Source organism: Podarcis vaucheri (assembly GCF_965113315.1).
Source record: "Podarcis vaucheri genome assembly, chromosome: 1".
Lineage (NCBI taxonomy): Eukaryota > Metazoa > Chordata > Lepidosauria > Squamata > Lacertidae > Podarcis > Podarcis vaucheri.
In genome coordinates, this window is record NC_138759.1 from 108,950,766 (window position 1) to 108,976,623 (window position 25,858).

General features: G+C 40.3%; 1 protein-coding gene across 8 annotated transcripts in view; it reads left to right on the plus strand.

The window, feature by feature from the left end:
• PKP4 (plakophilin 4) overlaps positions 1-25,858 on the plus strand; it is a 96,344-nt gene that overhangs the window by 49,023 nt on the left and 21,463 nt on the right. For 4 of the 8 annotated variants that reach the window (XM_082197546.1, XM_082197549.1, XM_082197550.1 and 1 more), the window contains exons 4-11: positions 7,479-7,513; positions 10,861-10,992; positions 11,072-11,286; positions 12,517-13,075; positions 17,644-17,835; positions 19,525-19,744; positions 20,003-20,135; positions 21,034-21,247. In XM_082197546.1, the coding sequence (XP_082053672.1) occupies positions 7,479-7,513; positions 10,861-10,992; positions 11,072-11,286; positions 12,517-13,075; positions 17,644-17,835; positions 19,525-19,744; positions 20,003-20,135; positions 21,034-21,247 (1,700 nt within the window). The remainder of the gene's footprint in view (positions 1-7,478; positions 7,514-10,860; positions 10,993-11,071; positions 11,287-12,516; positions 13,076-17,643; positions 17,836-19,524; positions 19,745-20,002; positions 20,136-21,033; positions 21,248-25,858) is intronic. The other 4 variants (XM_082197547.1, XM_082197551.1, XM_082197552.1 and 1 more) reach the window with 3 other exon arrangements.

The following is a 25,858-nucleotide window of genomic DNA, read 5'->3' on the forward strand; positions in this document are numbered from 1 at the left end:
TTGAAATATACAGTGGTACTTCAGGTTACATACGCTTCAGGTTACAGACTCCTCTAACCCAGAAATAGTGCTTCAGGTTAAGAACTTTGCTTCAGGATGAGAACAGAATTTGTGCTTCAGCGGCGCGGCGGCAGCAGGAGGCCCCATTAGCTAGAGTGCTGCTTCAGGTTAAGAACAGTTTCAGGTTAAGAATGGACCTCCGGAACGAATTAAGTACTTAACCAGAGGTACCACTGTAAAGTCTTGAATGAAAGCTTATAGGTTTTTTTAAAGTTATTATTATTATTATTATTATTATTATTATTATTATTATGCTTGCTTTAAAAGAGGAAGTATAGGAAGAGTACAGTAAACACCCGGCCAGTTCTAGCCAGTGAATACTGGAGAAGTACATCTCTAGAAGTGCAGTTTATTTGGAGCAGTTCACTGAAGCAGAGCTCTTGAAGCAGCCATTTTTAATTACTTCTACTCATTGCCATTCTGTTCACAAACATTTTATGCCACAAGTCAATTTCCTCTGGGATGTAAAAATCCAAATTGTAATGGTCCCCACCAGCTGGAATTAAAAATGTATATCTAAATCTCCTGTAGAGCATTTATGCTTTAGGTAATTTACCCAGTGTTCCTATTTATTAAACTGAAGCATTCAAGCTGGCTGCAACAAACCTAATACTGTGGCATTATGAAGAATTCAGACTGAATAGCTTCCAAAACTAGTGGCGTAGTTTATTTTGTTATTTGTAGCCGATCATTTCTTGTTCCACACCAATAAAAACAGAACATTATTTTGATTTATATTGGAAGTAAAGAACTCCTGCAGTAGGCCAGTGAAGTGTTAAACTCAATAAATTGAGTACTGTATTTGGAAAGTTCCAAAAACTGAATACCTCAGCTGTCTCTGTGTGTATTGGTTGAAAAAATTCTAGCCAGACATTCAGCATATTAGCTGAATGCTTGACATACCTGAATGTATACCTTAATGTAGTAGGGTTTGGTCCAGTGAATATACCCATCATCTGAATATCTTCATCCTGTTGAAAAGCATTTTGTTAATGTGTTATGTTATTGGGGAATTGTTCATGTTTGTTTGTTTGTTTGTTACTGTTATTTATTAAATTTGTATACCACCCTTCATCTGAACGTGACAGAGTGGTTCACAACACAAAAATACAAAATGAAAGCTACAATATAATAAAAAACCAATAACCCTTATGCCCCTAAAAACAGATTTAAAAGGCCATAGATGGTTTAATCAGCCAAAGGCCTGGTTATGGACAAATGTTTTTGCCTGGCACCTAAAGACATGGGGTGAAAAGGCCAAATCATGAAGGCTTTTTAGACAGTCTAATGCATATCGCAATATATAGGTCCTATGCTTCTATAAATCTGCACAAAGAACTTCCCCACACCACAGGGCCTCTATATTGAGCTATGCATCATGGACCAGGGTTGCATAGATTTATTGATTTGAAATGCTTCTAGCCCAGCCTTCATCTATAAAGATTCCAGAGTAGTGTGCATATACTAAAATAAAATTTAAAAATATAATGCAATTAAATCTAAACATACCATCATTATAAAACAACAACAACAACCTAGATGAACAAAGCAGAACAAAGAACAAAATCTCAAATGTTAAAATGCCTGGGTGAATAAGAGAATTTTGACATGGCACCAAAATGAATGTAATGCTTTGCACCAGTTGTACCATTACAAGGAAGTTTGTCCAGAGACAGGACAGCACCACAGAGAAGGTTTTGCCACCACAGAGGAGGTTCTATCCTTCAGTGATGCATAACAAACTTCACCCAGAGACACAGAAAGGTAGTATAGGGTGAGGTGCTCCTTCAAGTATTTGGGTGCCAAGTCATTTAAGGCTTCAAAGGTAAGCTACCAGAAACTTGAATGGACTTGGAAGCAAACAGACTCCTTAGTAAGGAGGAGCATCCTGTACCAGCCTGTGATGGGATGATGAGCTGTTTGTGCGTAAAATCCAAGTCCCTCAGAGTTTGGTCAAGTTTGCAAACCTCTGTCTGTAACAGAGCCCCTTAAGCATGGCTCCGTCAGTCGCTGGCAGATTCCGACAGTGGCTGCTTTCGGAATTGTTTCCAACATAAAAGCTCCTTAACGGAAACACGTCTTCTGGACTCTCTGCATGACAGTTTCCGGCGAGGAGTGGGTGTCCCTACAGGAGGTCCTGAAACCTCCCCACTGTTTTCGCTGGAAGTGTCTCTGAGCCATCCCTCCTGCTCACTTCCCCTCAGCTCACCTCCTCTCCCCCTGCTGGTTCCCTCTTCAGCTGCTGAGTCTCTCCCAACCTGTGTGAGCCCTTCCACCTCCCTTCCTTCCGATGGCAGTTCCCTGACACAGCTCAATGGGGAATCCCCTTAAGGGATCTTAAAGGGCAACACTTTCTGTACAGCAGCCCAGTCAGGGGCTGGTAGCTTGGAGTTGTACTGGATTCAGCCTTGTCACTGAATGCTCAGGGGAACTCAGTGTCATGGAGTGCCTTTCAACCAGCTTCAGCAGCTACAACCATTTCTGGACAGAAGTAGTGTTGCCACAGTTATCCGCACTCTAGTAACTTCCCAAAGGGATCGCTGTGGGGCTACCCTTGAAGACAACCTAAAAGCATCAATTAATGCAAAATGTGGCAGTAGGACATTAAGTGATATAGTTGGAAGGAATCATAACATCAGTTCCGAAAGATCTACATGGCAGTCCCAAGTGAGTTGGAAGGGTACAGGAGCAGGCAGAAATGACGACATACACAAACTGGTGTTGGATTAAATTAGGGGACAATCTTATTGATCACAGTGCAAAAGGTTTAGCACAGGCATTGGCCATGACTCCACATGATCAACAACCAGCACACCTGCTGGTTGATGACTGTAGTTTGACAGCCGGGGTTGACCATTGTTGAGGTTCACCATGGCGTGAACTGCTTGTGACAGAGCTTATCCAGTCACTGGTGAGAGGCATTGTGGTTTGATGCCCAAGCATACCTTCCTTTTCACCAGACACATTGAACCATCCAAACGATTCCAGCCCCTCCTTTCCATACAGTGGTACCTCTGGTTATGAACTTAATTCGTTCTGTAGGTCCGTTCTTAACCTGAGGCGCCCTTTCGCTAATGGGGCCTCCTGCTGCCGCCACATGATTTCTGTTCTCATCCTGAGGTAAAGTTCTTAACCCGAGGTACTACAGTGGTGCCCCGCAAGACGAATGCCTCGCAAGACGGAAAACTCGCTAGACAAAAGAGTTTTCCGTTTTGGAGGTGCTTCGCAAAACAAATTTCCTATGGGCTTGCTTCGCAAGATGACAATGTCTTGCGAGTTCCTGCTGGTTTTTTTCCCTTTCCCCCCCTTTTTCTAAGCCGCTAAGCCACTTATCAGCTGATCCGATCAGCAGATAAGCCGCTAAAAACCGCTAATAGCGCTAATCCGCTAATCCGTCAATAGGCTAGCTTTGCAAGACGAAAAAACCGCTAGACGAAGAGAATCACAGAACGGATTCTTTTCGTCTTGCGAGGCACCACTGTACTTCCGAGTGAGCGGAGTCTGTAACCTGAAGTGTTTGTAACCTAGGTGTTTGTAACCCAAGGTACCACTGTATTTCTTTTCTGACTGAGTCATTGTTCCGTGGCTACTGAACATGCTCAACCCTCTCTGGGCTGTTTTGGGATTTCCCCCCCCCCTTAGGGATTTTTGGGGCCCTTTTTTATTTCTATTTCTGCAAACCTTTGCCCTCCCCCGCAGGCTGCATTGCTTTTCTCTTGGTTGTGAATTGTGCCATTTTAGACAGCACTTACCCTTGAACTTTGCAAATAGAGGAAGTGATATTCATTCATACTCCATCATGTAGTAACAATAAAAATTACTTTCCCTATCAATTCAGCAATCTAGATACCATGTAAGTGAGTATTAAGGTAATTTCGAAAAGCAGTGTGTATACATCCTTTGGAAGTTCTCTTTTTAATATGTCTATTAAAATATTTTTGCCGATTTTCAGAATTAATTGGTTGTGTCTTTAGTATTAAATGGGATGTGTTTGGCTAAGAAATTTTGTTCATTTTCTAAAGGTTAATGAGGTGTTCTTTATTATATATGCCTTCCCCACTGTCATTCCAGCCCCGAAGCCTGCCATTGTACTATAATCCATCTAAATGTATTTTAGCATACACATCCCATTTGTTTTATACAGTATTCATTAAGTGACTGTTGCATTTATTACATTTTTATATGAATTACATAAGCTGTTTTTTCCAATCTGTGAGTTTTATGGGGTGGAAGAGGAAGAAAGGGGCAGCTGTTAGCCTTCAAAATAGGCTTGTTTTTATCGTCAGGGACAACATCTGATGGGCTGCCTAAGCAAACATTACAGCTTTGGTTTTCAGTTTTTGGGTCAGGACCTACAAGGGGTTGTGTCATGACCTAAGATTGTACCATTCCACTAGTTCTGAAGTGGGGTTGGAAAGCCTGTAGTGTGTGCCTCCCTCCACATGTTGGTAGAATCCAGCTACATTGGTCACAGTCCAACATGGCCAATGATAAGTTCCCCATCCCTTTTTTAAAAGGGTCTTTTTTCAGAGAAGAATGGGAGATGAGGTTAAAGGAGACAACGTGAAAAACAATGGACACATTATTATTATTTTAAATAAAGAGGATCTCATGTTGTAACTGGGGGTGAACTGTGTTCCTGGATTTGAAAATGACTGTTTTATATAGCAAATGAGTCAGCAAATGAAGTGACCTGGCCCATCTTCCCTTTGCCTCTGTATTTAATATGGCAACCTTTCAGAAATAAATCTTATAGGAACACTTTTTGTGATGCAACTGCTAGAAATTCTGTCACACTGTGCAATGATAGAAGGTCATGCTTTACTCAGTTAACAAGACCCATCTGGAGTGTAGGTGTTGATGGGCTTAGAGCAGAACTACACAGCTAAAAGAAAAAAACCTTGAATATTCCCACAGTACAAAATCAAAACTAGCAGTTCCATGCTTGCATACTATATAGGTAATAAACTGATTATTTTCACTTTAGCTGGGCATAGCTTGTCTGCTGAATCGGTTAGTAAATATACCAGCGAATAAATGCTTGCACACCTTTTCATACAAACCATGCCAATCCATGCCTGTTGAGTTGCACAGAGTCTCAGACCTTTAGATGCATCACTGCCTCCTTATGTGGCAGTCATACTCCATGCACATAATGAGTGAAAAATACTGTTATGGCACATGGCAATCAATTTCTGATATCTGGTTGCCTTTCCTTAGTAGTTGGGATACCTGTGGACTTGCTAGTCATAGGGGTAGTAGGAGATGTGCACCTTTCTCCCACCCACCCCCAGTTTTTGCTGGAAACATATCACCGTGCATAAAATTTTAAGATACATCTTCTCTTCTGTAAACAAGATGACACCACTTCAGCTACGGCAGTGGTCCTTCTTTCTCACATTCTCCCCCTCTCTCATATTTGTGCATATTCAACTTCCCAATTTATTTATAAATGAGGAGCAAGAAAACAGGAAATCTGAGAGGAAGGAGAGGGTGATAAGCCATCAGAGGGACATCTCTGCTGGAAATGTAACAGTTTAGCATAGCTTTGGCCCATTCCTTGCGTACCTGAAATCCTTTGGCTGCTCCTTCAGACACCACACATCTTCCTGAATTTGATCTGTAACTATACAGGGTAATTTGTTCAGCACCAATGGCTGTGTTTGAAAGACAAAAGGCCTCAGTTAATGAGAGGTGTGTTTTTTTGTTCATTCGTTTTGGGTGCATTTAATTAAGCTACAGATGCCACATTTCAGTTAGCAGCTAGTATTGCAATTGTAATAGCATTCTTATTCAGAAATGCATCTTCTCATGAGATTATTAGATCTCTCAGATATTGGTTAAGTCCATCAAAAATATTTGAGTAGGGAGTGATGAAGATTCATATCTATAGGTATTATCGATCTACTGGAGAGGCTGTGACCATTCTTTCTCGTTAGTTTCCTTGACAATTCCAGAAATGCCCTGGGTGGAAGTGATAATTTAGACTGAAAGTGCTTAAATGCTGTGCCAAAGAATTCTCCCAGTAAATGTTACCAAGGCATTTATATCAGGCACAGTTAACTTTTATATTGGAGATTTGACTCCTAATCTTAATGCAGTTAACAGAAGTGAGCAGAAACTCTCCACATTGCCTTTCATTCTGTTCTTATTAGTGCCTTCCTTGTGGAAAGTTTGGTATTGAATGTATATAAAAGGGTAGCACATTTGTATGGATTTATGCATGAGAAAATGCGGCACCAAAATATTTTCTTGCACTGACTGCCAGTCTGTAAATAAAGTAAAAATAAATTAAGTGGTTTTCCTTCTAATCTAACTTTGACATGTAAATAGATCTAAACATTTAATGTGATTATTTTCTTCTGTGTATGTTATGTATGTAGTTTGATACATATTGTCATCTGAGCGAAACTAATTTTGAAATTGGATTCTTTAAAAGCATAATTGTAGTAACGAAAGGTTCTAGTATAAAGAGTAAACACATTTACATAAATGAATCACGTTCGTGCAGTGAAAATTTTTCTTACATAAATTGTTTTAAATTATTCAGCATGCCAGAGAGAAGGAATACTGATTTTTAATAAATAAAATAAAAAAGCTGATGAAAAATATGGTTGTAATCTGCCTTAAATTGAAACTGAAAGAACTTTAAATGTACTTAACTTTAGAATGATGGTTTATAATTTATTACTGTATTCCTAACACTGTGTTAATTTCACACAAACAATTAATATAAGTGATACAGCTGATGACACACCAGAACTGTTGTTCTGCACATGTTTGAGTGTGCATCTAGAGCTCTGGGAGAGCAGGTGTCTTCATTTGCTTCGCTGGAGATTGCTTCACCATATGCACAATAAGGTGCGCATGATTTTGTCATCCGCTGTTCTTAATGGAGAATCCCTTTCAACCAAGGTTGCATCTTCTACATTTCCCTTGACTGCAAAGGATTGCAGGTTTGAGTGACTGGCTGTGTGGCAGCAGTTCTGTTTCGTATTATGCACTCATGTGGAGAGGCATCCCCACTAGCCCTGTAAGGTTCAACGTATGCAGGCAATGTAGTGGATAATTTTGTGGATAGAATGGGAGGTCATTGTGGGCCTGTCATACATACATCCAGTCATCTCACTTATTAGTTACTGTGTGTAGGGGGTGTCTCACAATTTGACTGAATGAAAGAGAAGAACTGAATGCAGATATGGGAGGTGCACGGAGACCTGCCATTCCCCAGCCACCCTGAAGCACTTACCTGTGAGCAGATACCAAGGACGTAGAAGGGAGAAATCGTACTCTGTTGAACTCTAGTGGGAGCCATCCACCAATAGGTTGATGGTTGTGCTATATGTTTATAAAACAAAAGGGGCGGGGAAAACATTTGAAAGGAATTGAAGACATTGTGTTTCTCTTCTTTTCTATAGCTCTACTGAAAAGTCGTTTCCCTGGAGATCTGCAGGTACAGTTGTCTTGTATGTTTGGTGTACCCTGTACAAATGCTACATATTTCATGAGTTTCCCTTCAAACTTGGCAGTAGTTGTTCCAAAGCAAACTGATCTATGTTGTGCTAAATGCAAACACACACACACACACACACACACACACACACACACACACATATATATTCATATCGGTTTTTTTTTTTTTTAGAATATAAACTACCTTTAAAAATTCAAAACTACCTTTTGCCAAAAATGTTGTTCTTCTGATATATCTTGCAGTGACATACTTGCAAGGCTTACTTTTTACAGATTTTCTTGCAGTGTATATTCATTAAAGTGATCACAGTCTATTGTTCCGCTCACAGTTTGCTAGCGTGTGGGCCATTTCATGTGACTTCTTATTCTTACAGTTGTATTGTGTAGGGGGGAGAAAAACCCATTCACCCAGTAAACACCATCATCTGCGATGACTGCTTAGGTGTCTGTTTCATTGTTTGTACATAGCATCACAATTTGTAAATGTGAACGCAAGAATATACGATAGCCTTAGCATTTTTGTTGCTATGTCAGTTAAATTAAACGGTGTTCTTCTTGTATGGTACATCTGCCTACAAACGTTCTATTATTGGACTATCATTCTAAGTATATTTATAATGCAGTGATTTTCAAACTGTATTCCTAGAAAATCAGTAATGGAAGATAAGCTACATGAAAAGCATTATGCCAGTATTGAATATTCTGCAATGTGTGTCATATTCATGGTTTCATAGCACACTCTTAGCTTGTGGGGCTAAGAGTTTGATTGGTACCACTCAACAACTTAGTGTGTGCAACAGAACGTGCCCCAGAATCCTGTGAAACGTAGGATTTCTTTTGTAGACACACCAGTGCAGAAATGATACCTTGTGGGGTAGGATGCTTAAAAGCCACAGTTGTAACATTATAGATCAGTAGCCTGGGCTACTTTATTGTCTTACTCTGTTTCTGATATTTTTTTACTTCTGATGTTTTTCATTTGTGCCTTACTACTTTTTGTTCATTTTTCTTCAGTTTAAATGGTTTTCCTTGCGCTTTTATTATTTCTGTTTTTAGCCACCTTAAACTGCGCAAAGAAATGTAGGATATAAGTGTTTTTGATAAATAAAAATAAGTGCTGTAATAAAACTCTTTGCTAGTATGTGGAAAGGATTGATCTGGCTTCGCTGAAACCCTTACACAGTACAATGTTTTCCAGCTAAACAAAATTGTGCTTATTGTAGCACACCTAAGACTTTTGATTGTTTTTCTCCCTTTTAAATAGTCATGTCCTACTACAAATACGGTAGTTGTTGAAAGACACTTCACAAAAGGTTTTCTATGCAGTGTGGGGGATTGCTGACCTGGAAGTTTACTTGGAATGGGTCTTTAAAATTAGTTATATGGTACTTTTATTTGGCAGGCACATTTTGAGCTAATTCACAGGGTGAGCATGCTTTATTTTAAAATGTATTAAATTAAAATGCTCCTCCTTCATGGATCTAAATGTTATTGGCTCTTCCTCCTTAGTAGCTGGACTTATTAGGTCAAAACTATAATCCTAGTGCACATCTTCAGGATTATTTGACATTGCTGTACAACTGAGATGTCCCTAACTTTGCATTCTCCAGTCATTGTAAGGAATATTTGCTGGCTATCTTGCCCCCTTTTCATGTTTTTAAACTCCAAAACTAATTAAAATTAGTTGCACCAAGCTGTGCAATTATGGGAACTCTCTAGCAACAACAAAGAAGCCCACCCCAAAACTCTAATCCACTTTAACTCCATTCTCATTCATTTTCATGGCTCCCTGGTGCAGAAGTCTTCAAATGCCTTTCATGTAAGAGACCTGGAAGGCTTCCAGTTCTTGGTTTCTTCCTCCAGTCCTGATAAATTACCTTTAGAATTAGGCTTTTAAGGAACTGAAAAGCTATTATTTCTTTAGTTCAGAGATAGGCAGGAAGCATGTTGGGATCTGTTGGAAGATCACGGTTATTTGCAGTAGACCAGCAAGAACTTCTGCCTCCCAGTTGTATGCATATATGTATTCACCTCGTTTAATAATCACAACAACCTTGTATGGTAGGTTAGGTTGAGAGACCGTGACTGGCCCAAGGCTGCCCAGTGAATATTTGAACCATAAGTGGAAGTTTGAGGATTTTGTCCTCCTTGCCAAGCTGCAAATTTAATATTAAATTTCTGAGTCGCAGCTGCCCCATCTCAGATTCCCTAAATCATCCATCAACTGTGGAAATAAAGTGAAGAGAAGCCCTCATGTGAAGATGTAGCAAGTAGGAAGGATTTCTCAGTGGTTTCATGTTCCTCAGTTGTGGCACATTTTTGTTTAAAAGAACTGTGCAAATTCTGTTTTGAAAAGGCCTGGCTTGAAAAGGCAATTCACCCTGAAACCCTTTAAGTAAATTGCAGCTGTACCTTGGATCTCAAACGTCTTGGCTCCCAAACAAATCAGCTCCCAAACGATTGAAACCTGGAAGTGAGTGTTCCGGTTTTCGAACAATTTTCAAAAGTCGAAAATCTGGCGCGGCTTCCGCGGCTTCTGGCTGGCTGCAGAATGCTCCTGCAGCTAATCGGAAGCTGCGCCTTGGTTTTCAGCTGGTTCCAGGAGTCGAAAAGATTCCCGGAACACATTCTGTTTGAGAACCAAGGTACGACTGTAAAAGAAATTAAGGGCTGTATAGCCTTGTGCATCAGCCTTGCCTACAGAATGTCTCAGATTCAATCTCCAGCATCTCCATGCAGGGCTGGGAGAAACCTCTGCCTAAAATTCTGGAGAGCTGGTGTTTTATCAGGGAAGACAGTTCTAAACTAGATGGACCAATGATCTGAGTCCTTATAGGGCAGCTTCCTATGTTCCTAAGTTACTGGATGGGATTTGGCAGCAAGATAGGCTAATTCATATAGGAATCAGTTCCTGAATGTAAATTTGATCCCTTCTGGTATCTTTTCAATAATGCTTTGTCTTTCAAGCCACAGATTTCTTTTCTTTTTTTTAAGTATATTTGTTTTATGCTTAAAGTTCAAGAATGAATATCACGGCTGACAATATGTTCTTCAGTTAACAGCTTCAGAATTTTCCTCCTTTGGAAATGTGTACTGTTGAGCTTTCAAAACTGACAAGAAAACACCACCTCCACAAATGGTCTTTTCTTTTATGTCTTTCTCAGAATTGAATGTTCATATACAAAGCTATTGCTCTTGCACAATTGTCTAAAATTGCTCTGCAGATGGTATGTAGAAGAGAACTGAGCAGAAATGGTGAAGCTGTACCAGGTTGCAGATGCGTATAGATGTAGATATTATTATTGACTAACAAAACTCTGCTTTCAGATTTGCCAAACACAGGTGTAAATAAACTCAGAGCATCTGAGAGTGTTCATATTGCTTCTTATCATGTTGGAACGGAGCCAGAACAAGGGAATCTCTACTCCCCAGAGCAAACATCGCTCCATGAAAGTGAGGGTCTGTTATATACATTTTAAATAAACTGAGATTTATCAATCTGGTCTTGTTTTTATTCATAACCGTGTAATAACTTCAGGTTTGTTGTGCTTTTTATCTTTAGGATCAGTGGGTAACTCTAGGAGTTCGACACAAATGAATTCTTATTCTGACAGTGGATACCAGGAAGTAAGCAGTTTTCACAACAGCCAGAACCTGATAAAGGGAGAGAACAGACAGCAACATTCCTTTATCGGAGCAAACAATAACCATTTGGTGAGAAGCTCAAGGGCTGAAGGACAGGCTTTGGTTCAGGTACATGTAGCTCCAAAAATATAATCAAGAAAAGCTGATGAAATAAATAAATATACTAATATAGATATGGTGTAAAAGTAATATAAATATGAACGTAATGCCCAATACAATAATTTACTTACCTTGATAAATCATTTGTATTCTACATCTTCAACCACAACAGTTCTCTGACTGGCTTAAAATTATATAAGAATAAATAAAACACTATTTATTTTATTTTATTTCATTTCGTTTCATTTCTATATCACCTTTATCTTCCAAGAATCTCATCAAAACAGTGGGGGAGGGGAGTGAAAGAAAACACCAGTTAAAAGCAAACAGCCCTTCCATAAATGGCATAAGACAATATAACACTAAATAATGGAGCAAAGCTTCAAGGTCATACTTCCCTTCTAAACATTTGTGGTTGAGGGACGGGCCACCAGTATTTAGTTCCACTTTCCAGGAATCCTTGGTTGCCATTACATATCATTACTGGTTCATATGCCAGGATTTTTAGAAAGGTGAACTAAATGCTAGCAACATTCTCTCAGTTACACAGGCGGAGAGAATGGGAGGGCATGGAAGCCCAAGACTTTGTTCAGCCTAATTCCAGCTTTTGTAGAATGACATTGGGCTGTGCAGTGTTAATGGTAACTTATTTATTAGGCTTATTAATAAGTCATGAAAAGGGCAAAGACTAAATGGAGAAAATAGTTCTATAGGATTTTGGTGACACATTTGCTGCAAAAAAAAAAAAAAGGAAAGTGGAACATTAAGATTAAAGCTACATCTGTACTACAACATTTAAGCCCAATCCAAAGGATGTTACTCTTTTGGCCCCACTCAAGGAACTCTGGAAATTAATAGTTTCGCTTGGCTGCGGATGCCAAACAGGATTCTCGTTGTTCTTTAAGAATGCATCCTTGATGGAAGTTACAATAGATAAACTTACTTTAAAACATTTTAGGCGCAATCCAGAAAACATTAAGCTTTTTAAGTCCCGCTGATTTCAGTGCAGAGACTGAGAAGTGCAATTCTGTGCATATCTGTTCAACGAGTCTTACTCCCAGATAAATGTGTAGAGAATTGAAACCTTTAAAACATGAGCTTAACTCCCCGTTTTAAAACAAAAGAGACTGAACTCTAGTGCAGATGAGCCCGCAAAGGAATTTTCAAGCGAAAATGTTGATCTTTTACACTGGCTGATGGCTTTGTGCACCAAAATGATACGTGGTTCCTTTTGAACAGGCATCCTCAAACATAGCTGCCAACCGAGCCATGAAACGCGTAAGTTCTGTTCCATCGAGGGCCCAGTCTCCCTCATATGTGACCACCGCAGGCATTTCTCCTTCAAGGGGATCACTCAGAACTTCTTTAGGGAGTGGCTATGGCTCGCCATCCGTTACCGAGTCGCGATCTCTTAATTCTAATGTGTTTTCATCTACAACATTGCCTGTACAACGAGCAGCATCTCCGTTTACCACACAGAGGCCAGCTTCGCCTATCGCAGTGCGCAGAGTTGGCTCGGTAACATCCAGGCAGTCGACCAACCCCAATGGAGGAACTCCCCAGTACCAGCCCGCTGTCAGAGTTGGGTCACCTCTTACGCTTAATGACACACAGACAAGAGTGGCCTCTCCACCCCAAACCCAAGTTGGATCTTCATCGCCAAAACGTTCTGGGATGACCGCCGTTCCACAACACCTGGGGACGACGTTACAACGGACGCTTCATGATATCGAGCAATACGCACAGCAGTACGATATATATGAAAAAATGGTCCCACCCCGTCCAGATAGCCTTACAGGTTAGTAAAAAGGTAAAGACACAACTTAAAACTTTGCGCGAATCTGTAAATACAATGAATTGCACTGTTGGCAAGAGGAGCTGTAATATGCCACTACTGATGCTTGAAATGCTGTTATAGGCACAGTGCCTGCACATGAGGAATCTGCACAGGACCAACAACACAATGCAGGATTTTATGACTGCATTTTAAACCGGGGGTATTTTTTCAAAGGGTAGGAATCGGATGTTAGGTGTCGCTGAAAAGCTTATTGAAAGGAAGACTGAAGTTGCTGCTTTGAATGTGTTTGTAGTTTCACAGACTTGTTTCAGTAGATATTTTCGGAATTAATCGCTTCATTTCTCATCACAAAGAATGAAATGTTATACTGTGGAGGCTTAGCAGTTTTATTTCATTTTTAATTTGTTTCTGTTGAAAGATTTTCATGGATAAACAAATGAACCTATAGGGTCTCTGTTTTCAATTCATAGAGTCCTTTCTACAGGTCAGCTACATTTGGTGTGAAACGCTTTTGTCAGGCATTTTGAAGTTGTGGGGGAGAGCAAAGTGTGGAGAGGGGGGAAGAAAGAAGGGGGTATAATGATCTTTCATTCTTTTGCATAGTGTATGTGCAGAGTTTTGTGTCAGCATCAGGCGGGTAGGTTCTTTGTTTGCTTTTGCTGACAATGCGAGAGGTTGGAGAACCCAGAATAAGGTTGGTTGCATTCAGTTGATTGTCGTGAGCTTGGTTTGTGTGTGAGAGGGGGAGGGACATTCTTCAGTTGATAACAAGGAGCTTCAGTTATTCCGTATTTCCACAAACAGTTTTTAAATGCACAGAAAAAATATACTTAATGCCTTAATGAAATGATTGCTTATGGGCACAAGTGCTCTACTGTATACACGATAATTTCAGCTGCCTGCAAGATCTTCATTTGGATGGAGGGATCCAGTTCATCCCCATAGGAGTGGGTGCGCACATTCGGCCACTCCACCCAGATGACTGATGAAGACAGGATGTACAAGTGCATTATGCGTATCTGAGCACATGCAGATCGTTGGGTGGGGATTTAGGAAGTATTCACCACTTTGTTTAGCCTGCAGGGGTCTAAACATGCACAACTTGCATTAGATTGTGACCTGTAAATAATAAGTACAAATAAAATACCACCATGGATTGCCATTCTTTCATTTTAAAATTTGTTCCCATATGAATGAATTTAACCTACCTCTATTCAACCTGGAGACAAACAGTGCCATGAATATCCCTGTCAAAAATGATCTTGCATTTGAAAAAAGCAGGTATCGGGCCTGAAATATATGAAAACTACCTATACTGTTGATATGCACTGCATAATTAACTGCAATTTATGTGTTCCTGACTCCCTCTGTGCAATACTTGAAGGGATTTGTATTTCCTTATTACTTCTGGGCACACAAGCAATGAATCATTAAACAATCCAGAGGCAGACCTCAGTATAGGTATCAGGTTTTCATATACCACGTAATCTGTGACTGACCACATATAATATGGAAAAAAATAGGAAGCAAGCAAGAGAAACACACTTTGTTTAATGACAGGAAGTGCAAGCAATGACTGCTTGCTTGAAATTTAGTTCTCACTTTTGTCAAATGTAGCTAGTGCATTTCAAAATATGAAAAAAGACCTCATGCATTGTGCCAATGATTTCGAAGTAGAACAATGCTGCCTGTATATTACTCATATAGCAAAGTCCTAATGCCCTGATTAAAAGTGCCTTAACAGCAAATATTTAGATGCCAATCTACTTGAAAGGGTGCGGAAAGCCTTGACTTAATATGTTTAAGAATGCTGTGCCAAGCAGCTAAATATGAATGACTTTTTAATCAGTCTTTTGATATCACAGCCTGAATCTTCTAGTTATTTCATAGTGAAGATGTAGTAGTATAATTTTTCAAGCCTTTCAAAACACAAAGCCTTTTAAATTATTCTTAGAAAGATTTTGCTAGATTCCATTTCTTAAATACTGTTAATCTTCACACAATATCCATAACCTCAGTGGTTGCCACTGTCCTAAACCCGTGCACCAGCGTAATGACTTGTGAATCTGCTATATGATGCTTTTATGACATTGCACTGGTGTTGAAATCAGTCCTGACAAAACCAGGAGAAAGAAAGAAAGAAAGAAAGAAAGAAAGAAAGAAAGAAAGAAAGAAAGAAAGAAAGAAAGAAAGAATAATTGTATTACTTAATAGGACCAACAGATGGAAGGCTGAAGGTTTAACAACACATCTGAACCAGTTGTTACCACATTACGATTCAGCAAAGAACAAATATTGACATTTGCAAATATTATGGCTAGTAGCTCAATCAGGTTGTCTTCTCACACATTGCCTTAGTTTTTTTTTAAAAAAATACTTCTTTCATCTGCCTATACAGTGGTACCTCGGGTAAGTACTTAATTCGTTCTGGAGGTCCGTCTTAACCTGAAACTGTTCTTAACCTGAAGCACCACTTTAGCTAATGGGGCCTCCTGCTGCCACCGCGCCGCCGGAGCACGATTTCTGTTCTCATCCTGAAGCAAAGTTCTTAACCTGAAGCACTATTTCTGGGTTAGCTGAGTCTGTAACCTGAAGCGTATGTAACCTAAGGTACCACTGTACAGTGGTACGTCTGGTTATGAACTTAATTCGTTCCGGAGGTCCATTGTTAACCTGAAACCATTCTTAACCTGAGGTACCACTTTAGCTAATGGGGCCTCCCGCTGCCACCACACCCCAGCGCACAATTTCTGTTCTCATCCTGAGGTAAAGTTCTTAACCCAAGGTACAACTTCCGGGTTAGCAGAGTCTGTAACCCGAAGTGTTTGCAACATGAGGTACCACTGTATAGCAAATTTAACTAGAACAGATTCTTCGCTATAATGACTGTTGTGATTTTTAAGAGCCAATGCAGCTTTGTATTTTATAATAGAAAGAATGAAATCCTTAAAAATAAGGTTTTGCATAGCCTCAGACCAGATGGACAGCAAAGCAGGTTCTTATATCATAGGGTTGATATGTTGTACAGTTGCTGATATTTCTTGAAACACGCACTGACACAATACCTGAATCACTGGACATCCCCACTAAATCCTTATTTTTAATTAGCAGCAGGTTACCAATCACTGTGTTATTTGGAAGCTGAAGGCTAGTGTGTGTGTGCATATAAGCTGACTTGTACATGATCTTGCCTTTTGGATAGTTCAGATCTATAGGACAGGGTGAATACCGCTTCTGTAGGTTCCCGGTACCTCCATCATTTTGGATTAGAAGAGACGATTGATGACACTGTGAATCTCTTGATCTCTCCCAGTACTTTCAGGTGTCTTCAATATAAGTGATTTTAGCCCCTAAAAGGCACGTGTCCCTGTAGTTCAGTTCCTCCTACACCATAGGGTCGCTTAAGCTGCAAGGTAGATTGTTTCATCACACGTTAAAGAAAGGAAGATTTTGTTGCTGGAGGCTAAGCTAGTACAACCCCCTTGCAGTTTAAATAATTGGCAGCTGACTGACAGACTGTGCTCTTGTCAGATGAATCTATGTGGGTCTACATTAAATAAAATAAAAAAATCAAGACTATTAAGGCTTTTCTATTGTTCACGGGTGGTACAAAATGACCATGGGCCTGACCCAAAACTTTTGCAGCATCTTCAACATTCCCCAGAGCACAGTAAATAAGGTGTAAGAGACCAAGGCCTTCTGCAAATTTTCTTTCATTGTCGCATGTTTTTAAAATGGTTGTTGCCATTATACAAACTATAGCACAGAGGCTTTAAAATACCATAATCTTCTGTCACCTTGAACAATGTGTGCAGTTCTAGCTGCCACTTTTTAACAAAGAAACTATAGAGCTGGTAAAAGGCAAGAAATAAGAGTACAAAAATCATTAGGCTTGTAGATAAGCTACAAGGAGAGGTTTAAATTGGAATTTTTCACTTTAGATGGAAAATAAAAGATAGGATAACTGAAAGAGGAAGATAAGATCCTAAATCATGCATAAAAACGGAACAGGAAACGTGGATGCTCTGTTCAAAAACATGTGACTGAGTGGGCCTGGAGTGAAATTATTGTAAGACTTACAAAGGCATCTTGAAGCACATTTTGATTTTCCCCACTCACTTTCTTATGCACAGAATGATTTCGTTGGAGGCCTTGTTAGGAACAGGTGAGACCAGGCTTGAACTAGCCATCTGGCAGTTCTGGTAAAGGCCAGAGGGACCAATGCGCTCAAAAGTCGAAGGGATGATCTTTGTGAAAACAAAACACAAACCAATAACCCTGTCCCTGCCTGCTTCCCCCCCCCCCCCTTTGCTCTTGCACGGGACAGGGAGAACGGCAAAAGATATAGGTGCCACCTATCTCTGAAGAGATCTGTTTTGAAATACAGATTAACATATATATTAATTTCTTCCTTGATAGAATTTTAGGCTGCGATTAGAAGATGAGATATGCATATGTGTGGGAGAGTCACATGTGTAGTTGGAGCCTAAAAGATTGCAATATGAAAATGGGGATTTGTTTGTGAAGATTGCAATTGCCACATACTCACATTTCCCTTTTCCGTCTAGGCTTGAGGAGTTCATATGCTAGTCAGCACAGCCAACTTGGTCAAGAGCTGCGTTCGACGGTGTCTCCTGATCTACACATCACCCCTATATATGAAGGTAGAACCTATTACAGTCCGGTGTACCACAGTCCAAATCATGGAACAGCTGATCTACCCCAAGGATCCCAAACAGCGTTATATCGAACTGGATCTGGTAAGTGTGAAATCCCTGTTGTCCCCAAATCTAAATTGGCTACAAGAGTATGGGGAACTATTTTATCACCCCATGTTCGTTGGAGAATAATACTGAAATAATATGACAGCGTGTACTTGAAACCATAAAGTTTAGAAAAAGAAAACCCCAATTCATAAACTTCCCTTCCCCCACAGATTTGGTGGGGGCAGGGTGCGATAAAGGACACAGATATCTTCCTGCCTTCTCTATCTGGAAGGAAGCTGGGTAGGTTCAGAAGTGCACAGATGCTTGAAGGAGCATCTGGCTAGAAGGGAATGTTGCACTCCTAGAGGGAGCAATCAGCACACACACCACCTGCCAGGGTAAAGGGGCCATAAGACTTACCTCTGCTATAGGCAATCTTTTAAAAATAGCCTTGAACGTCACATACCATCCAATTCGGCCTACCCTCCCTTAGAGGAGGTAACAGGACAATTAATTTTCAAGATCCTTAGTTTTGGCAGAATCAAAAAAGCATTAAAAACAATACTTTTAAAAAATACTTTTAAATGTGCCGTCCATTTAGCTGCTCTGTATTATTTGTCACCTTTATAACTGACCCCATCACTTCAGAGTTGAGTAATAACGCATTGAAATAAGAAATTGAAAATCCCATCACCATTCAAATCATGGCCAAATTCCATCAGCATTCAAATTAAGCTATCAAAGTAACATACAGTGAAACTGCTAAAATTAAAACACTAGGGTTTGGATCCTAGCTAACTTAATTCAAGGAAGGGGAAATTCCCCAGTCCCTCTTTGTCCCTGCGGCCACTTGTGCTGCTTGAAAGGCCTCTCTGGAGGGTAGCCCCCCCCCCCCCCGTGGACAATATGCAATGGGACATGGCTAGCTGCTGCGGGGAGGGGAAATAGCCCAAAGGACTTAAGCCCAAAATGGGACTCCTAGAAGTCTTGTATGCCGCCTCCCACCCCCAAGATATAGACTCTTAAAGGGCACAAGTGGCTGCCATTATGGAAGAAGCAATGTGCAGCTTCACTTCTTTGAACTTCCTTAAATAATGGTATCTTAGATCCAAGCCAATCTAAACCCCAGTCCGTCTGTCCCCCATCATGCCAGCTTAAAGAAAAGCATATTCCATTGCTTCCAAAAGGTTTTGTTGAGTTTCAAAAGAAAGATCAGATAATAAATCTCTGTGTCTGTGTGTCTGTCTGCATATTTCTTCTTCTTCTTTGGCAATCACTCATAGCCGAGTAAGATTGTCTTCCATAAACACGGTTTTAATAATGAGTTCATAAGTGACTGTGGGGGCCAATTCTGGATCCACACATCCTTCCACAGTGGGGACATTGGTTTCCTGGCGGGACTTGATCACGGTGTGGATTTGCCAAGTGTGCCTTCCTCTTAGCACGTTTCTCCTTTGCGTCCTGAGTTCGAGTGTCTTCAAAGCCCATGACACCTTTGGTAAAGGCTGTTCTCCAACTGGAGCGCTCGCAGGCCAGTGTTTCCTAGTTGTCAGTGTTTATACTACATTTTTTTAAGATTTGCCTTGAGACAGTCTTTAAACCTCTTTTGTTGACCACCAGCATTGTGCTTTCCATTTTTAAGTTCGGAATAGAGTAGTTCCTTTGGAAGGCGATCATCATACAGACACACAACAACACATATGGACACACAACAACAATCTTGATATTTGCTTTATGTTCCAGGTGTTGGAAATCTACAAAGGTCATCCAGTCAGCGTAGCACTCTTACATACCAAAGAAATAATTATGCTCTGAACACAACAGCTACCTACGCAGAACCCTACAGGTCGCTTCATTATCGGCTCTCTGAGTCCAGCTACAACAGGATGCAGCAGCATGCGCCTCCTGCTGATGATGGTACCACAAGATCTCCATCCATAGACAGCATCCAGAAAGATCCCAGGCAAGCATACCTCATACTTGTAACAAATCGCCCATAGTTGCCATAGCGAAATAATTCTAAATCGATTCCTTGTTACTTAGACTTTCCATAGCTAATCTTTGAGATGGTGTTTAGTTCACCATTGGAAATTTAGTTATACACAAATCTTTGTAAAATGTTGTCAGTGGGTGGACTGGGTTAACTCATTGCAGGCTGAAAATGTTATGTATAACACACACGAATTCACACTTTCCTTTGAACTCTGCTTATCCAATGAAGAGAATTTGCATGGCGGGATCCAGAATTACCTGAGGTCATTCACATGCTTCAGCATCAGTTCCCATCAGTTCAAGCCAATGCCGCGGCCTACCTACAGCACCTGTGCTTTGGAGATAACAAAATAAAAACCGAGGTACGCTATAGATGCCTTATTGGAAAAACCCCCAGTGAATAACATTGTAGAGCGATGTTTAATGTTGAAGTTTCCGTCAGATTGGTACCTCTTGATAAACTTACACTGCAAACTCAGGTTCATGCTTCTAGGGTTTTACTGTACTGACAGTGGAAATTCTGGGTCATCTTTTTGACTGCTTCCTTTAAATTTTGATTTCTGTGCACACTTGCTTGGAAGCAAGGCCCTTTGAACTCAGCGGGACTTAATTCTGAGTAAATATCTGGATATGTGGGACAATAAACAGAAGCTGAATCCTGAAAATACAAAGGTGTAATTGTGACCCAAGTTCTCCTGTCTTTGAGGTGGGGGCCCCTTTTTGACAGAGACATTATGTTTCAATTATTGTAAACCAACCTGGGATCTTGGAGAAGAAGGAGAAATTATAACATAAGGCCTAGCTAATGGCTTTTAAAAAATCATTTTATTCTGCAGCTATTTAAAAAAACAATGTTTCTGTCTAACAAGCAATTAGCAGAAAAATCACTACCTGAATATTTATTATGTTTTCCAATAAACTTTGCATATGTGAAATGGAGGGGAACAGTGCTTTATGACTTGAATTTTGGGGAGTGTGCTTCCCTGTATTACTGGTCACCTTATTGTTGTCTTCACAGAGTAGCTATGTTTTCCATTGTTACTGAGTAGATCTATCACTTTGTTCACATTTCTCCTGTAGTCAATTATATTCTGTACTTTAAGAACCTATGGGTCATATCCAACACTGCTGTTCTGCTAGCCCATCAGACTCTCTCCTGCACAACAGAACGTTATCCTTTCCTCTCCCCGAAGCCCACCGCACACCCTCAGAATCTGCTCTCTTTGTGTATTAATGGAATCCGGTCCACATCTTTTCTAGGTATGTAGGTTAGGAGGAATCAAACATCTGGTTGACCTGTTGGACCACAGAGTCATTGAAGTTCAAAAAAACGCTTGCGGCGCATTGCGGAATCTGGTGTACGGAAAGTCAACAGATGAAAATAAAATAGCAATGAAAAACGTCGGAGGGATCCCTGCACTTTTACGATTGCTAAGAAAATCCATTGATGCAGAAGTAAGAGAACTTGTCACAGGTAAAGTTTCAATAGATAGGAAATAAATGGCATTTAGTCAGGTGAAATGTTTCTGTGTGCAAGAAGAGGTTTTACTTTGAAATAACTTAGCTGAAAAGGTATCTAGTTGCATGAACCTTTGCATGTCTGTTCAGAAGAATGTCACATTTATTTATGTGAGACCTACTGTGGTCAATGTGTCTAGGACAGGAGCCTTAGAACCTTCATGCAGGCATTTGGGGTTGCAGCTACACACACACACACACACATATACACACACTCCAGTAGACTTTTTGTTACAGAATTTATTTTGTTACCTGCAGGGTACTCCTGTCTCATGGCTTTTTTCAAACAACAACTGGTCCTGGGCAGAATATTTGGTTTGGTTTGGGGACATTTTACTACTTCAAGGTACATTGAAATTCAGCTTGAGATGGAAAAACATAGTCCTCCAAAATCATTTTTGTGAGGGCTTTTAAAAAATGTGTTGAATGTCTTCTGCAAAGTTGATAAATTAATCTGTAGTACTCTTAGCTCCCATAGTTTGTTTTAAAGATTATTTTGGCCCCTCAGGCAGTTAATACTTTCACATTTAGAACTCTCATTCATGAGGATTCATTATATTATTGAGTCTCACAGTAGCAGTGTAATATTAGGATTCTATTGTGAATGACTTTATAAGTTGTTTCATGGTGATATAACATTTTTCGTAATGAGATTTTTTTTATTATTTTCATCAAATGATTTCCTGAAGAATGTAGTCACCTTGACTAAAAAGAAAAAGAAAACTACAGTTCTGCGGTGTTGCACATGTCTGTAGGGGGAAGGCCAGCTCCCTGATTTCAACAGTATATTTCTGCTAATTGAATTTTGCTAAATTTGAGAAAGCTGTGTGCTTTGAGTCCAATGATATTCCACATTCCAGAGGCACATCTTTCTCAACTTACTTCAGATGCCGCTGTTGCTCAAAGACTATGTTGACTATGACTTTATATAAATATAATCCCCTCTGAATTGGGAAAAAAAAATCTCCTTGACTTCTAATGCACGCACACAAGTATGTCATTGGATAATGTTGTGATCAACTGAAGTTTCAGAAAACTGCAACTGTTCCAAGTGTTAGAAAGGATTCAGCACATACGACAAAGTGTGAATCACACATTAGGTATTTAGCCAAATGAACTGCTGGGATGTTTCAGTAACTAAATTGTAAGGCGCGGGGGCTGTGAACGCAAGTAGTAAATAAGACCAGACTTTCCTCCCTTTGTCTCTCCTCCACCCACATCACTGCGAAATACCTCTGCCTGCTGCCTTTGTGGAGACAGCTCCCAGTTGAGTGGGTACTGGTACTTCAAGTCTCATCAACATGGAGACAAGCTTGTAAAGGGATCCAGCCAGTTCTTCCACAGCTCCCAGGCTTGGTGGGCTGGCAGCTGCTGTGGCTCAGCAGATTAGCAGCTTCCTTCTCTGAATAGTAGGCAGAGACCAAGATCAAGAGAGCTTTGCTTAGGGTAGGAAGCACACTAAAAGTCATCTGTGCCTGGCAAGGTAGTCCTGAATACTTTTTTAGGGCTGTGATGAAAGCCAAGCAGATGCTGTCTGCATCTTTCATCCCAGCCTAACATATCTGACCTGTCAGCTGCAGTCACCTCAGAGGATGTTCCTTCATGCTTAGCCTCTAAAGTTCAACAATGTGCCCACCGCCACCATATTTCTTGCAAGGCTCAAGCACTCTAGAGGTTTCTGCCTGGGCAACCCGTTACCTTAGGGCAGGGTTTCCCAAACTTGACCCTCCAGCTGTTTTTGGACTACAGTTCCCATCATTCCTGACCACTGGTCTTGCTAGCTAGGGGTGATGGGAGTCGTAGTCCAGAAACAGCTGAAGACCCAAGTTTGGAAAACAGCGCCTTAGGGCACAGTTCTGCTTATTTCTTCCCAGGCCTTTTTCCTTTTCCTTTTCTGTGAAAGTACACAAGCATTCTTTTCAGTTAGCCCAACAAGATCATCAAATCACAGCTTATACTGATAAATAAGTGCCATGTTGGTTATTTGCTTAAATGCTGTGATTTAATCCCAATTCAGATATTTCAGGCGTAGCATAGGGCCGTTGGACCACTGTGGCTGGCAGTTTATTATGTATGGCGTGCAAACTTCACAGGGGGGAAAAGCTGTATCTTGTCACCTCATGGGGTGTGTGCTGTTTTATTACCATTTCCCCCTTTCATTTATATCCCACCTTTCTATTGTTATGCAACACCAGATGGCATACATGTAGTTCCCAGGTGATGGCCCAGCCACACAATGACCAAACCAAGGCCTCTGTAGCTTCAACTTCATGTGCCTACAGACCATATCCTGGGATCACCAGTGCTACTGCACTTTATGTGTACCACCAAACAAATGGCTACAGCTGCTAACTCCAAGAGCCCAAATCACATGGGGGGTGGTTCTAGACACTACCACCTCTTAAAGGTGTTTCTCTCACTATGCACATAAAATAGAAACAACTGCACCATTGTGCAGGCTATAGTTTTTTTGCCCATGTCATTTCCTGTTAGGGAAGTTCTCACTCAACTTGCTTTGGTATCTGAAACAATCATGAGGGGGAAATAGATACACAATACTAGTTCCAAGGAACTAGTTACTTGCTACTAAGAGTCTTGCAATAGTCAGGTGTTTCTCAATACTGCTTATCTGTAATTGTCACTTTCACATTACTTTTAGCCTTAAGTGCTCTTTTTGTCAGAAATCCATACTGCAGAAAGATTGTATTTGACTAAGTGTTTTAATATTTTAGGTCTTGCCTATAATCTCTGCTGCAGAATCACAAAGTTAGTGCATAGTCTTGGTTTCTGCGTTGCTGACATGGAAGAATAACCCGTACATTTCTCCACTTCCTCAAACAGCTTTATTCTGCCTAAGGGTGTTTTGTGTTTATTTCTTTGGAATCTCATTTTTCATGAGTTATACTCTCCATCACTAAAACCTGGTGTGATTTATTACTTTTGAAATTACAGAGGCAGTTAACAGACCTTATCTTAGAGTATGTTGGACACAAACACTTTATATTCATTCTTAGTACTTCTACATACATTTAAATTCTTAATACCCCATACCTTACATTTGGGGTGGTGCAATCTAAAGCAAGTTATGCATGCCCAAGGCATGGAATCAGTTCTTAACTGTGCTTGGGTAACACTGATTTCACAGAGAATTAGGTATGCTTCACTTTTCTCTGGATTGCACCTATGGCCCGTTCCCCCCCCCCCCCCATGTAATATAAGCCAAGCACCGTTGCTAGAGAATATCAAGAAAGCACACAGCATGCATGCAACAATTATGCATAGGGAGAGTAAGGAGAGGAGGAACTGCTGATTCAAATTCTGATGCCACCACTAAATGGCTTGTTAAAATGGCTCCAGGATACTTTGGGCCTTTGGTAGCTTGGTAAAACAGTCTCTGAAAAACAGGTTAAAATTGCTGCCAGGAATCTTTTTGTATTGTGCCATTTGTTTCACCAGGGAGTTTTTGAAGTAGCAAGAAAAAGAAAAAAGAAAAGAAAGCATCTAATTTTATATCGATATCATGGTGTTTAACTGAACATACGGGGAGGAGTATTATGAGTATTCCGCCATTGCAAGCATTTCTGCTTGAAAGATGGAATGATTCCCCACTTTCCTCCTGACCCCACATCCCAAGTGGAATCAGGGAATGCATGTGGGAGGGGAGAAAGCCCCATTGTGCTAGTAGGAGCCTGTCCACAGGCTTTCACTAGCTCACTGGATTTGCTGAATTTGGCCCACAGTTACAGCTAAGCATCAGATTGCCACCCTGGGCTCCTTCAGGGGGAAAGAGCCAGGATATAAACTAAACAAATTAATATATATATATCAACAAAAAGAGAGCCTAGAGAGCGTTCTAAATAATTTTTGTATATAATTACTGTCTTGATTCTCAACTTCGTAATAGCACCTAAGACACGTACCTTATCCAGAGTATTAGTTGTGATGGGTATTAGTCCCACAGTATTAGTTGATAAATGACATAATTGCAAATTCTGTCCCTGATGTTTTGGTTCGTGTTGATATTTCTGAGCCTGTTGTGAATGGGATAAGAAGATCTTCCTCATCTAATAAAATGCTCAAAGTGCAGGTGTGCTGGTCAATCCATTCTAGCCACGTTACTGGTTTGTGTTAAATGCACATTAATAAATTGCCCCAGTAGAGAGATCACACACAAGTAAATGGGTCAGACATTCACCTTTGTGTAATTATTCATCATCCATGGTCAGCAGTGAGTACAGTAGGTGACACCCTAGTTACTATTGTCAGAGGCCGATACGTAGTTGTAACTATGCCTTCTCAAATCTTCCTGTCCGTAAGTCAGCTCAGCTGCTGATCAGTTGACAAAAACACCTTTTAAATAATAAACAGTCTAAAACTAATGTTTATTTGGCTACCAGGAGTAGTGTAGAGGGACTTGCAAACAACTTCTGAGTAACATTGTGAAGTAGATTTGTTGCCACGCCTAGCATTGTTTAAATACAGCATTGCCTTGAGGGAAGAACAACTTTATATAAAAGCGAATACTTCATTACTATGTTCAGAACTGAAGTGCAATCTTTGTGGATCC